The 15,464-nt window shown below is 51.2% G+C and overlaps 1 protein-coding gene across 1 annotated transcript in view; it reads right to left on the bottom strand.

Moving 5' to 3' along the window:
- Positions 1 to 2,073: 2,073 nt before the first annotated feature.
- Positions 2,074 to 15,464, bottom strand: part of LOC142471039 (potassium channel subfamily T member 1-like) — a 35,839-nt gene continuing 22,448 nt past the window's right edge. The window contains exons 7-10 of the mRNA XM_075577837.1: positions 14,881 to 15,030; positions 4,036 to 4,271; positions 2,686 to 2,905; positions 2,074 to 2,203 (exon numbers count right to left, since the gene is read on the bottom strand). Of these exons, the coding sequence (XP_075433952.1) occupies positions 2,074 to 2,203; positions 2,686 to 2,905; positions 4,036 to 4,271; positions 14,881 to 15,030 (736 nt within the window). The remainder of the gene's footprint in view (positions 2,204 to 2,685; positions 2,906 to 4,035; positions 4,272 to 14,880; positions 15,031 to 15,464) is intronic.

Here is a 15,464-nt window from a genome sequence, read left to right on the forward strand (position 1 = left end):
TGTTGGGGTGTGTGTAGGGAGGCAGTGGGATGTTGGGGTGTATGTAGGGTGGCAGTGGGATGTTGGGGTGTATGTAGGGAGGCAGTGGGATATTGGGGTGTATGTAGGGTGGCAGTGGGATGTTGGGGTGTATGTAGGGAGGCAGTGGGATGTTGGGGTGTATGTAGGGAGGCAGTGGGATGTTGGGGTGTATGTAGAGAGGCAGTGGGGTGTTGGGGTGTGTGTAGGGAGGCAGTGGGATGTTGGGGTGTATGTAGGGAGGCAGTGGGATGTTGGGGTGTGTGTAGGGAGGCAGTGGGATGTTGGGGTGTATGTAGGGAGGCAGTGGGGTGTTGGGGTGTATGTAGGAGGCAGTGGGATGTTGGGGTGTGTGTAGGGTGGCAGTGGGATGTTGGGGTGTATGTAGGGTGGCAGTGGGATGTTGGGGTGTATGTAGGGTGGCAGTGGGATGTTGGGGTGTATGTAGGGAGGCAGTGGGATATTGGGGTGTATGTAGGGAGGCAGTGGTATGTTGGGGTGTATGTAGGGAGGCAGTGGGATGTTGGGGTGTATGTAGGGAGGCAGTGGGATGTTGGGGTGTATGTAGGGAGGCAGTGGGATGTTGGGGTGTATGTAGGGTGGCAGTGGGATGTTGGGGTGTATGTAGGAGGCAGTGGGATGTTGGGGTGTATGTAGGAGGCAGTGGGATGTTGGGGTGTGTGTAGGGTGGCAGTGGGATGTTGGGGTGTATGTAGGAGGCAGTTGGATGTTGGGGTGTGTGTAGGGTGGCAGTGGGATGTTGGGGTGTATGTAGGGTGGCAGTGGGATGTTGGGGTGTATGTAGGGAGGCAGTGGGATATTGGGGTGTATGTAGGGTGGCAGTGGGATGTTGGGGTGTATGTAGGAGGCAGTGCGATGTTGGGGTGTATGTAGGAGGCAGTGGGATGTTGGGGTGTGTGTAGGGTGGCAGTGGGATGTTGGGGTGTATGTAGGGTGGCAGTGGGATGTTGGGGTGTATGTAGGGAGGCAGTGGGATGTTGGGGTGTATGTAGGGTGGCAGTGGGATGTTGGGGTGTATGTAGGAGGCAGTGGGATGTTGGGGTGTGTGTAGGGTGGCAGTGGGATGTTGGGGTGTATGTAGGGTGGCAGTGGGATGTTGGGGTGTATGTAGGGAGGCAGTGGGATGTTGGGGTGTATGTAGGGTGGCAGTGGGATGTTGGTGTGTATGTAGGGAGGCAGTGGAATGTTGGGGTGTATGTAGGGAGGCAGTGGGATGTTGGGGTGTATGTAGGGAGGCAGTGGTATGTTGGGGTGTATGTAGGGAGGCAGTGGGATGTTGGGGTGTATGTAGGGAGGCAGTGGTATGTTGGGGTGTATGTAGGGAGGCAGTGGGATGTTGGGGTGTATGTAGGGAGGCAGTGGGATGTTGGGGTGTATGTAGGGAGGCAGTGGGATATTGGGGTGTATGTAGGGAGGCAGTGGTATGTTGGGGTGTATGTAGGGAGGCAGTGGGATGTTGGGGTGTATGTAGGGAGGCAGTGGGATGTTGGGGTGTATGTAGGGAGGCAGTGGGATGTTGGTGTGTATGTAGGGAGGCAGTGGGATGTTGGGATGTATGTAGGGTGGCATTGGGATGTTGGGGTGTATGTAGGGAGGCAGTGGGATGTTGGGGTGTATGTAGGGAGGCAGTGGGATGTTGGGGTGTATGTAGGGAGGCAGTGGGATGTTGGGGTGTATGTAGGGAGGCAGTGGGGTGTTGGGGTGTATGTAGGGAGGCAGTGGGATGTTGGGGTGTATGTAGGGAGGCAGTGGGATGTTGGGGTGTGTGTAGGGAGGCAGTGGGATATTGGGGTGTATGTAGGGAGGCAGTGGGATGTTGGGGTGTGTGTAGGGTGGCAGTGGGATGTTGGGGTGTATGTAGGGAGGCAGTGGGATGTTGGAGTGTGTGTAGGGAGGCAGTGGGATGTTGGTGTGTATGTAGGGAGGCAGTGGGATGTTGGGGTGTATGTAGGGTGGCAGTGGGATGTTGGGGTGTATGTAGGGTGGCAGTGGGATGTTGGGGTGTATGTAGGGTGGCAGTGGGATGTTGGGGGTCTACATAAGATGACCACATATTACCTTGTCTAGCCGTAGGCAGCAGTAGGGGCTCTTCTGCTGGAGCAGGTGGCACAGAGTGGGGGAACTGCCAATGTATGGGGTATTAGATGGGTACCCCTTCACCCAGCTGGGGGGGGAGATAGGAAGGGGGAGAAAGATGTGGTCTGACTATCTGTCCATCACTCCTTATTTTACTCTCTCTCTTTTTTCTTTATCTCCCTTACACTTTCTCTATTTTCCCCTCTTCCCAACTATTGCTCTTTCTTCAGCCCTCACTCCCTCTTCTCCTCTCTTCCCCCGCTCTCCTTTTCTCTCTCCTCACTCTTTTTCTCTCTTCCCCCACTCTCATACACTCTCTTCCCTACTCTACCTGACTCTCCTCTCCGCTTCTCCTCACCCTCGCCTTTCCTCTTTCTTCCCCTCTGTCTTTTCTGCCTTTCTCCTTCCCTTTCTCCCCTCTGCTCTTCTTCTGTCCCTCTACTCCAAGCCCCTCCCTCTCTCTCCCCCGTCTCGTTTGCTCCGTAATTAAGTGAAACACCTTTACCTGTATGAAACACTCCACATTTCCCTATATCCCTCCTCCTTCCCTCTTCCCTCCCCATCACCTACTTATGAGAGGTGAACAGCTCCTCGTCTGATTGGCTTGTCTCATCCTCGGACTGATCACTCAGGAGGTCGAAGTTCGAACTGGGGTCGCCATCAAGGACGTCCAGCACAGGGTCAATACTCTGCTTCCTGTGTTTGGTGTGATCACTGGGCGGGCTCAACGTGTTATCATTAACACTCTTCGGGCTGCTCCTTGACCCTTGTAGATCCATGGCCACCGTACCTAGGAAAGCAAAGGGGTACGCTATTTGTGTCACTGTGTCACCCTGCGGGGGGAGGGACAGACTCCATGTCCCATAGCTCCCTCCTGTCTGTGTCACTGTGTCACCCTGCGGGGGGAGGGACAGGCTCCATGTCCCATAGCTCCCTCCTGCCTGTGTCACTGTGTCACCCTGCGGGGGGAGGGACATACTCCATGTCCCATAGCTCCCTCCTGTCTGTGTCACTGTGTCACCCTGCGGGGGGGAGGGACAGACTCCATGTCCCATAGCTTTCTCCTGTCTGTGTCACCCTGCGGGGGGAGGGACAGACTCCATGTCCCATAGCTCCCTCCTGTCTGTGTCACCCTGTGGGGGGAGGGACACGCTCCATGTCCCATAGCTCCCTCCTGTCTGTGTCACTGTGTCACCCTGCGGTGGGAGGGACAGACTCCATGTCCCATAGCTCCCTGCTGTCTGTGTCACTGTGTTACCCTGCGGTGGGAGGGACAGGCTCCATGTCCCATAGCTCTCTCCTGTCTGTGTCACTGTGTCACCCTGCGGTGGGAGGGACAGACTCCATGTCCCATAGCTCCCTCCTGTCTGTGTCACTGTGTCACCCTGCGGGGGGAGGGACAGACTCCATGTCCCATAGCTCCCTCCTGTCTGTGTCACTGTGTTACCCTGCGGTGGGAGGGACAGGCTCCATGTCCCATAGCTCTCTCCTGTCTGTGTCACTGTGTCACCCTGCGGTGAGAGGGACAGACTCCATATCCCATAGCTCCCTCCTGTTTGTGTCACTGTGTCACCCTGCGGTGCGAGGGACAGACTCCATGTCCCATAGCTCCCTCCTATCTATGTCACTGTGTCACCCTGCGGTCGGAGGGACAGACTCCATGTCCCATAGCTTCCTCCTTGTCTGTGTCACTGTGTCACCCTGCGGTGGGAGGGACAGACTCCATGTCCCATAGCTCCCTCCTGTCTGTGTCACTGTGTCACCCTGCGGGGGGAGGGACAGACTCCATGTCCCATAGCTCCCTCCTGTCTGTGTCACTGTGTCACCCTGCGGTGGGAGGGACAGACTCCATGTCTCACAGCTCCATTCTGTTTAAACGCCTAAACTGCTTTCCCAGAGTCCTCCAGGAGAGTGACTCACCCATGCTGGCTATAATGCTATGGACGGGGAGCCTGGTCAACCCGTGGTAGGATGATTTTGGGAGGCCAGACCTCTTGATCTGTTCCTGTTCCTTAAAACTGAAGGCCGAGTTCTCCTCCTTCGATATATTGATGTAGAAGCAGGTGTCCTTTGATGACATTATGTGACAGGGCCCCGGGTTCAAGAGGATGTTGGCTTTATCTTCACGGCACACCCCGATCAAGCAGACTCCATACCTATAAATGATACACAGTTCACAAGTCAGTGTCACAGTGTAAGGCCACCCACCAACGCACCAAACTTCTGTAGTGGAGTTGCAATAATATGGAAGCGATCAGTCATGTAACTACTAACTCGTAGTGGGACGACATACCTACTTCAAATAGAAAGACCATAGTGACTCCCAGTGGGAAGACCATACCGAATCCTAATGGGAGATCATTCCAGCTCCTAGTGGGAAGACCATACTGAGACTTAATGGGAAGACCATACCAACTCCTAATGGGAAGAATATACCAACTAGCAATAAGGAGACCATACCGATTCCTAATGGTAGAACATACCAACTACTAATGGGAAGACTATACTGACACCTAGTGGGAAGACCATAATAACTTCTAATAGGAAGACTATACCGAGATCTGATAGGAGACTGTCATGATAATATCCTGAGGTATTATGTATTTTAATCAATCTGGTGCTTCAGGGGTTAATTTAGCACCAGTTTGGGTTTAAAAATACAATATATTGGGTCTATGACAGGTCAAGACTTTTCCTGGGTCTGTGCTGGTCTTCAAAGAGGACCTAATTGGGAGGGCCTATCACAAATGGCCCACTAAAAGTGACACATGTGTTGTTTAGTAGGTCACAAACGATAACCAGAGACTACTCTGTCAGCCTCAAAGAAAACTAAATGTTGGTGAACAATTACACTCCAGAGAGAGGTGACCTACAGGTTATGCTTTCATTGAAGGACTTTACTAAAAATGAGAGCAACATGTGTCGTCATCTACTGTACATACAGCTCAACCCCGTTATAGCGCGATCCGCTATAACGCAGATCCGCTTATAACGCGGTTTGAGCGTGGACCCCGAATTTAAAAAAAAAAAAACATTTTTAAATTTAAAGTTTTTTTTTTTTTTTTGCACACACACTGCACACACTCACTGCACACTGCATACATTCACAACACACTGCATACATTCACAGCACACTGCACACACTCACAGCACACTGCACACACTCACAGCACACTGCATACACTCACAGCACACTGCATATACTCACAGCACACTGCCAACACTCACAGCACACTGCACACACACACACTGACACACACACAGTACACTGCACAGTACACTGCACAGCACACTGCATACACTCATAGCACACACTCACAGCACACTGCACACACTCACAGCACACTGCACACACACACTGACACACACACAGCACACTGCACAGCACACTGCATACACTCATAGCACACACTCACAGCACACTGCACACACTCACAGCACACTGCACACACACACACTGACACACACACAGCACACACTCACAGCACACTGCATACATTCACAGCACACTGCATACACTCACAGCACACTGCACACACTCACAGCACACACTCACAGCACACTGCACATACTCACAGCACACTGCACACTCGCACACTGACACACTGACACACACACAGTCTCACACAGTCAAATACACACACACACACAGAGACACACTGTCTCTTTAAGGAAGCTTGCTCTCGCAAGACGAAAGCAGAAGCAGGAAGCAGACAGGGAGAAGAGCTGCCAGATGCCGGGTAAGTGCTGTGTGCTGTTGCCGCTGCCCCACCGGGTCTGGGAACGCTGGGAGAGTTCTCAGCTTTCCCCCTCTGGCGGACACAGTACCACCACAAAAAAAAAAAAAATATATATATATATATATTTTGGCGGCCATTTTATTTCCGCGACCCCGTTTATAACGCAGTGGTTGCGGGTGGCCCCCGAGGACCGCGCTATAATGGGGTTAAGCTGTATGTACAATCGTGGCACAGAGTCGCATGTAATGAGGCAGACACGTGAGGTCTAGCAGGTAATAAGGGACAGATATCCATTTGTCGCTGAAATTTAGGGGCAAGGCCATCATACTTATCCCTGAAGAAGTATTGATACGAAACGCGTAGGATGTGTTTTTGGTACATTAATTATATGGACTATCTATGAGCCCTTATACCAACCCCTGTCAGCGTTCGTGCAGCCCGTAATCTATCATCTGATAGTCACTTTCATATGACGTGGGTCTAGTGATGTCTATCGGGCGACCGTATGGGATTGACATCCGGGACTTGCTTCCGGTATACCAGCGGTGCGGGGCAGGAGTAATCCCTTCTCTCGTTGCTCTATGGACAAGTGAGGATTCCGACGGAGAGGTAATCGGGACATTGTGGACTCCACAGGCACCGGGACGTAGCTACAAAGCTGCTGGGAGGAACCTCGTGTCTGCCGAACTCCATCTATCACCGGGTGGTGTTGGATTTGACCATTCATCGGATTAAGAACCCTGCTGGGCGCCAATTGCAGTTGGTAACAAGTGCCAAAATTTTTGTATTGCCCGATTTTATCAGTATTGATGCGTGCGTTTATTACCACCTTCACCTTTTTCAATATAACTGATTATTCTACACTATGAGTTGTGCGCCGTTTGTTCTTTTTTCCTTTTAGTCTCGATGTGTCCGCCATGACAGGCAGAATCTATTGATGTGACTCACATGTGTCTAGGTACTAGAAGAGTGAAGTTACAGTACCGACACACTTTATCCGAGTGTGGTCGGTACCGCAAGCCGGGAAATCTCCCGGCTTGCTAGTGGCCGCCCCTCGGCGTGCCGCGCGTCATAGACGCGCGGTCACGCGTCATCGGGAGCGTGCGCCCCCTGCACGCGCGTCCAGGGGCTCCCCGAGGGAGCCCTGGTGTCCCGCGATCGCGGGACAGCGGCAGGGGGTTCCGGGGGACCCGGCGGACCCGGCAGCGGTAGGGAGAGCGCCCCGATCGGAGGGCGCTCTTCCGCTGCTTCGGCGCGCGCCCGTCACTCTCGGGCGCGCGCCAGGCTACTGCTGCGGCAGAGAACGGGCAAATGCTCGAATAAACTCTGCCGCAGCAGTATGAGTGCGTTTATACATGGAGGAAAAACGCAAAAGACTTAGCAAGGTATTATGAAAATCAGATTTCAACAGACGTGTGTTTTGGACCAAACAAGTGAAGTCTCATTTCTGCGCCAGTGACCTCTCTGGGAGAAAATCCTGACACATGGTAACATAATATACAGTCATTTCTGTTTTATGCTTTATCCTGCTATTTTAAGAATCTGTCCTGCATTTACTGTAATTGGATACAAAGAAAAGACAGCGCAAAAAAACCATAGTGTAGTAAATTCAATTAATATTTATAAAGTGAAGGTGAGTATTGCACGTACATCAAAATAAAGGGTTAATAGCATGACATGTTTAGGGACATGTTACCACTCAGCAGGAACAGCCAGACACCAATGCAGAGATCTTTACACGTTCACCCTCTTTGCTGCCAGCATCCAGGGAGACTCTGTGTTGCTCTGTGGTGGCGAGTCGTGTTGAAGGAGCTCCAGGCAGTGGATCGGCAGAGATGATCTCAGCTCACTTCCGTGTTACTCCACGCTGGCGTGTGACGTCATCCGGCGGCGTCTCTCAGCCTCTCGCGTCTCACACGTGTGGATCAGGAGAGATGGTCTCAACTTGCTTCCTTGTTACTCCACGCTGGCGTGTGATGTCATCCGGCGGCGTCTTACAGCCTGTCGCGTCTCGAACGTGCTGATCCTTTAAAGATACCACTGCCGTCTCAGTAGTATAAAAGAGTGACTGTCCCAGTCTTCCGGAATCCACAGGAGATAAGTAAAGGTCCCAAGGAGGTCCAGGCAGGTATGCGATGAATTTACTGTAATTGTATGTTCTTGTAATCTCAGCACTAAATTTTTATATATATTAAAACATTTAATAAGTCACGCTTTGGGCTCTGAATGAACTATTGCGCGCTTTGGAGAGAGTATTTACATTTTCTGACACATTTTGTTACAACAGATTTTTCTGTGTTAAGTGCATAGTTTTTCTATAATAAACAGGGACCAGAGACCCTGGCAGATATATTAGTTTGACAGATTTTATTTGCATAATTTTTGGGTGGTGGAAGCGTATAGATATAATTGCAATTGAGTAAGGGGGTTAATAGAAACTCATTGAAAGTACCATGCGGAGGAGAAAGGTGAGTTGGCTAGAGTAACCTTCTGTATTAACTCCGGTCGCATATCTAAGTCACGTGCCCACTTGTGTGCTATTCGTGACAGGTGGTATTTGGGGATGGATTTTGGGGAGATGCTAACTAATTTGAGGGACCTTTGCGAAGGTCAAGCGTGGGGCAGCTTTCGAGCTGTTTATTAATCCTTGTCCTGTAGAGGAGATATTGTCCATTTGAGGGACCATTGCGGAGGTGAAAAGTGGGAGCGCTTGTGAGCGGAGTATTAACCCTTGTCACATACGCACGTTGTGCTCTCAGGTGGGCCGTACATGACAGAAGATATAAAGTCCCACTGGAAGACCATACCAACTCCTAATGGGAAAAATATACCAAGTCCTAATGGGAGACTGTCATGGAACAAGAACTACATTTTTGGTTCACCCCCCTCTCCCCTTTGCAGCTTCTGCCTGCCAGTTCTTATTCCAGCTGCATGGAGTTTGCACACACATACTGTGCCTGTGTAACATGCAACAATGTTGCATTTCTTGCCTCTGGGCATGGAATCAGTGAGCTGCTACTGCAGCCCCTGTGATCGTCACCAGAATGGGCTAGTCTGCCCCCCCCCCCCCCTCCTGTTTGGTCAAGATAGTCTGTCCCAAGGCTATTCCCTTTACCCACATTGCCCCTCACTTCCTTTTCCACCATAACCTCTGGATGAGTGAGTACCTTGCTGTAAACCCCTGTACTGGTACTGTAGGATTATCTTTTTCACCTGTCCTTAACTACCAAGCACACACAGAGAGACATTATCCCTACATCTACATCTCTACACAAGTTCCTGTTCTTACCTGCTTTCCACAAATAAAGTAAAGAAAAGACACAGACCTTGTTGTGCTTGTAAAAGAGGGCTGAGTTGACACTATCTGGGCTAAATCATCTTACACATGACACCTGGCTTTCAGAATAGTGAAAAAGATATCGTGTGCCTTACAGACACAGGAGCTGCTACTCCAGACTCCATGATAAAACAGAGCAGTCTCTGCAGACAAAGAAGCACCAAGTAGCTCAAACTGCACACAGCCTGCAGCCTTAACAGACAAGCAGCAGCTCACACTGCACAGCAGCTTTGCAAACAAACAGTGCTTCTTACACAAAACCTTACTGCCTTTCTCTGTCTGAGTTCACCCTCTGCACAGCCCCATAGTGAGGAGCCACCATCTCACCTACCCCTGCGCACGTCCCCACGGCTAGCGCCATCAAGGGCCACGCTACCGGACACCCGCCAGGACACGGGTCAGAGCCACTGGACACCTGTGAGTACAGCTACCCCTACGCTGCACGCTGCAGGACACCGCTCGGCATCATCTGAGACAGACGCCCATCGCTGACAAAAGTAAAAGACCGCACACCACACGCACTGGCTAAAGGCCTACACACACCTACAGCATGGCAGAACTCAGAGCCTCACCAGACATCACGCAGGAAAGCGATCACTCAGACACAGAGACCGCTGCGCAACTGCAACAGGCGCAGGCAGGCGCAAGGCCCAAACGGGCAGTCACACTGACACAAAAGGCCCGCGAAAAATATGAGACTGACATTGAAGCGCACCGCGCTAAATTAGAGTTGGCCTGGGAAACAACCACACTGGGAATACGCAATGTTACTAGCGTTGGCAACTATGCGCAACAGCTCGAGCAGGCAATAACGCAATTAAGGACTGATCACTCGCGTTATCAAGAGCTGTCAGAAGCATACATTACTTACCTGACCAGGGCCAACACCAGCGAAAGCCTACAAGAAAAAGACTTACAGAGTAACATTGACCTGACACGAGACAGCCGCGTGCGAACCACTATCACGGAGGCTGAGAGTAGGAGAAAGGACCTTTGGCTGGAAACCACATCACAGCGCTCCAGCACATCCAGACACTCATCAAGGTCAGCAAGATCAGCGCAATCTAACGCGTCCAGCGCAAGCGCTAACGCTACCAAGGCGCGAGCCACCGCAGAGGCCGCACGTGCCAGGGCCGAATATAGTCGCAGAGAGGCAGCCGTAAGAGCAGGAAGAGCGCGCATAGAAGAGGAGGAACAGACAGCCGCCGCTAATGCCGCCACTGCTGCCGCTAATGCCGCTACGCGTAGGAAAGCCGAATTTGATGCGGAACTAGAGGCACTTAATCAAGAGAAGGAAGCCGCCGCCGCCATAGCCCAAGCTGAAGTCCTAGAAGCAGCAGCGCAACAGGACGGCGGGGAGCAACCGTACAGACGGGTAGCCTCAGAGGATCCAGCCCAACGCACTGAAGACTACGTAAGGAGCCTCTTCAGTGTAAACACAAGCGCACCATATCAACACGGAGGGAGTGACACCACAGACACCGAAGACTTGCTAGGTCCACGAGGAGAAGACGCTGCTCCTTCAATGGTACATGCTGCCTGGGATAGCCACAGCCGCAACAGTGATCCACACGCCAGCGCGCACACGGATGCACTACAACAGGCTCGCCATCCAGGTACACCCACGCGGGAGAACACAGCCCCTCACACCGACCAGCAGTCATCACGCGTCCACGCCAAAGAAGAGGCGACCGCGCAGACCCTCCCAGCAACTACCTCAGAACAGGACAAATATGCCGATGCCTCAGGCCTGACAGACATAGTCAAGTATATGATCCGACGTGACCTGGTGCACGCAGGACTCATCAGCTTCGACGACCGCCCTGAGAACTACCGGACGTGGAAGTTCACGTTCAAAGACGCAATCAACAGCTTGGACTTCTCAGCAAGGGAAGAGCTCAACCTGCTATTCAAGTTCCTGGGGAACGAATCCAGGGAGCACGCGAAGAGGCTTCGGGCGGCCAACGCGCACCAACCCCAAGTAGGTCTTGACCTAGTGTGGGAAAGTCTAGAAGAGTCCTACGGTAGCCCCGAAGCAGTCGAGGATTCGCTCTTCAAAAGAGTCGACAGCTTCCCCAAGATCACAACCAAAGACTACTCGAAGTTACGAGAGCACGGGGACCTGCTGCAAGAATTGGAGTTCGCAAGGAAAGACCATTCCTTAATAGGTCTCAACGTCCTAGACTCAGCTCGTGGAGTGAGATCCATCCTGGAGAAGCTACCCTTCAACCTCCAAGAAAGATGGATTTCACAAGGTTCCAAATACAAAAGGGAGAAGCAAGTCGTCTACCCCCCATTCTCATTCTTCGTGAGCTTCATCCGCGAAGCGGCAAGGACAAGGAACGATCCCAGTTTCATCTTGGGTGCGCAAACCACATACAGTGCAAGCAGCCTGAGGAACGAGAGACCAGTGACGAGATATGGTAACACCCAAACACCCATCTCGGTCCGCAGGACGGACGTGCCTCCCACGACCCAAACTACTCCCGATCAGTCGGTCGCCGGAGGCAAGGAACCCAAACAGGGAATGTCCCATACACAAGAAGCCACACCCACTCAACAAGTGCTTTGGGTTCAGGATGAAGTCCCTAGAGGAACGCAAGAGGTTACTTGGAGAATTCAGAGTTTGCTTCAGGTGCTGCGGTTCCACGACTCACCTAGCCAGGGACTGTAAAGAAGAGATCAAATGCACAGTGTGCGAAAGTGACAAGCACGTGACATCGTTACACCCAGAGGCGCTGACACTCCACCAACTCAAGAACCCATCCTCCGTAGCGGAGCATGGCGGGGAGAAAGAAGGAGAGTCAACATCCGTCACATCTCAGCGCACTGAGGTTTGCGGAAAAGAAGGTGACAAAATATCCTGCTCCAAAATATGCCTAGTCGCAATGCACCCCCAGGGACAACCTGAGAAGGCTATTCGGATGTATGCAATCCTCGACGACCAGAGCAACCGATCGCTGGTCAGGTCAGAGTTCTTCGACATGTTTAACATACAAGACGGTGCTTCTCCTTACACTCTCAGAACGTGCGCAGGGCGAATGGAGACCACAGGGAGAAGAGTGAATGGCTACACCATATGCTCAATAGACGGCAAAGTGAACATGCCCCTTCCCACACTCATCGAGTGCAGCCACATGGCCACAAATAGGGACGAGATTCCCACACCAGACATGGCACGCCATTACCCCCACCTCAAGGGAATAGCCAACTACATCCTGCCGGTAGAACAAGGCGCCAAGATCTTACTGCTGCTCGGCAGGGACATCATGAGGGTACATAAAGTCCGTAAACAGCATAACGGACCCCACAACGCGCCATACGCCCAAAGACTTGACCTAGGATGGGTGATAGTGGGCAACGCGTGCACTGACACAGAGCACGGACAAGACTATGTTGACGCCAGCAGAACGGTAGTAACAGAATGTGGACACACATCTCTCTCTGAACCATGTCTTGGCCATCTCCAAGTGACCGAAGGGCCAAGTGAAGAGAAAAGACAAGGTCATAGCCCTGAGGTCAACAAAAACATCCTTGCATCGGGGGGTTGTGACAATGGCCTAGGATGCTTAGCGGTTCAGATAACCAAGGATGACGAGTCGACTCCACTGAAGGAAGAAAGTAACCTCCCAAAGGTGACCGACAAAGGGGTCATCCAAAAGACAATAAACAATCGGACGATCCTCTCGCGAGAAATGGCACGGCTAGGACGTACAGTCGTTCCTCTCCACAGAGTATCCAGCGATAAAGCAGCCAGCTGTCACGGCTGGCATAACCGCAAAAGACTGCGCCCTACAGGTGAAGCCACAGTGTCAAAAGGACTGTTCGTTCACACACGTAAGAGGAGACAGTTGCAGAGACATTTCCCAAAAGGATTTACAAGGACAAAAGAGACTGTTCTTCATCATGTCCAGGGAGAGAACAACCTCCTGAGGGCAGTCAACAAAGAGACACAAAAGCGTTTCACCAAATTACGTGGAGATGTTCTCGTGCAAGAGAAAAGCACCGATGACCTACGGTGCACAGCGTTCCAGACAACAAGGGACAACGACAAGCAAACACCATCGAGGGAAGATAGAGGATTCCCGAGGTTAACAACCAAGGAGCTCTCCAAAGACGGACCAGGCAGTTGGGTGAACCCGCTACCATTCCATTCACCAAGAAGGCGCTTCCCAAACAATGGAAAACATGCCATCTCTAGGTTCACTTCGCACCTCTGCGACCTACAAAGGGAACCAGAGACCAAAAACAACTTTGTGGCCTTCATCCAGAAGATATTCCTTACCGGCCACGCAAAGCCAGCACCTCTAATGAAGGAAGGTGAAGAATGCTGGTACCTCCAATCATCTGGGGCCTACCACCTTCAGGAACCCGATCAAATCCGGGTAGTGTTCAGCCCCAGCACTCAGCTTCAGGGAGTCTCCCTGAACGATGCCCTCTTTACTGGACTAGATTCCACAACCAGTCTTCCAGGAGTGTTGTTCCGCTTCCGCAAGGAGCCAAAAGCCATCTCCTTCTGCCAAACGCCAGGTGATAGAGCGACAGGCTGCCACGACTGGCATACCTACAAGGGGATGCATTCTGTGGGTAAAACTACAGAAACAAAAAGACTGTTCTCTCACAAGGCTAAAAGGAAATAGTGCCAGAGACCTTTACACAAAGACATTGTGGTGCAACCAGCAAACCGGGAGCTGTGCATCCATCCTGCATCCTTTGCCAAAGAACCTTGACCAAGGGACCTTGATACCAGTGATACCGGCCGGTGTCACATCGCTATGTGGACATGGACTCTTGCATTGTTTGAGAATGTGATGTTATCTTTGTTATGCATTGCACATATGTTCCACATAGTCTGTTATATAGTGGTATCTACAGATACCAGACAGGGAGTGTCAAGGAACAAGAACTACATTTTTGGTTCAACCCCCTCTTTCCTTTGCAGCTTCTGCCTGTCAGTTCTTATTTCAGCTGCATGGAGTTTGCATACACATACTGTGCCTGTGTAACATGCAACAATGTTGCATTTCTTGCCTCTGGGCATGAAAGCAGTGAGCTGCTACTGCAGCCCCTGTGATCCTCACCAGAATGGGCTAGTCTGCCCCCCCTCCTGTTTGGTCAAGATAGTCTGTCCCAAGGCTATTCCCTTTACCCACATTGCCCCTCACTTCCTTTTCCACCATAACCTCTGGATGAGTGAGTACCTTGCTGTAAACCACTGTACTGGTACTGTAGGATTATCTTTTTCACCTGTCCTTAACTACCAAGCACACACAGAGAGACATTATCCCTACATCTACATCTCTACACAAGTTCCTGTTTTTACCTGCTTTCCACAAATAAAGAAAAGACACAGACCTTGTTGTGCTTGGAAAAGAGGGCCGAGTTGACGCTATCTGGGCTAAATCATCTTACACATGACCCCTGGCTTTCAGAATAGAGACAATACTGACTCATAATGGGAAGATATAAAGTCCTAATGGAAGACCATACCAACTCCTAATGGGAAAAAGATACCAAGTCCTAATGGGAGACAATACTGCCTACTGATGAGAGGATATAAAGTCCTAATGGAAGACCATACCAACTCCTAATGGAAGACCATACCAACTCCTAATGGAAGACCATACCAACTCCTAATGGGAAGAAGATACCAACTCCAGATTGGGTGTGTCCTGGGCTATTACTTACTTTTTATGGGCATGGAAGGAGGAGTATGTGAAGGTCTTCCCCTCATACTCCCCAAAGAATTTGCTCTCCCCCAGTCGGATGTGGTAGACTTCATTTGCCGAACAATGGTTGTAGGTCTTCTGCCACTGGTCAGGGGAGGTGGGGCTGTCCCTAGATGTTAAAGAGAGGGGGAGGGGTGAAATTACAAAGGGAGGGAGAGGATGGGGAGAGATGGAATCAAAGGGGGGGAGAGATGGAATCAAAGGGAGGGGCTGTTGGAAAGAAAGGTAGGGAGAGAAGAACCGTAGTAAGACACGAAAAAGAAAAGGATGGAGAAGAAAGAGAGACTGAGTAAGAAAAAGAGTGTGGGAGAGAGTGTGGGAGAGAGTGAGAGAGAGGGAGAGGGGGAAGAGAGGGGGGAGTGATAAGGAGAAAGAGATGAGGAGAAAGAGAGAGAGAGAGATGAGGAGAAAGAGAGAGAGAGATAAGGAGAAAGAGAGAGAGAGATAAGGAGAAAGAGAGAGATAAGGAGAAAGAGAGAGAGAGCGATATAAGGAGAAAGAGAGAGAGAGAGAGAGAGAGAGAGAGAGAGAGATAAAGAGAGA

Source organism: Ascaphus truei, chromosome 20 (assembly GCF_040206685.1).
Source record: "Ascaphus truei isolate aAscTru1 chromosome 20, aAscTru1.hap1, whole genome shotgun sequence".
In the NCBI taxonomy this organism is placed as follows: Eukaryota; Metazoa; Chordata; class Amphibia; order Anura; family Ascaphidae; genus Ascaphus; species Ascaphus truei.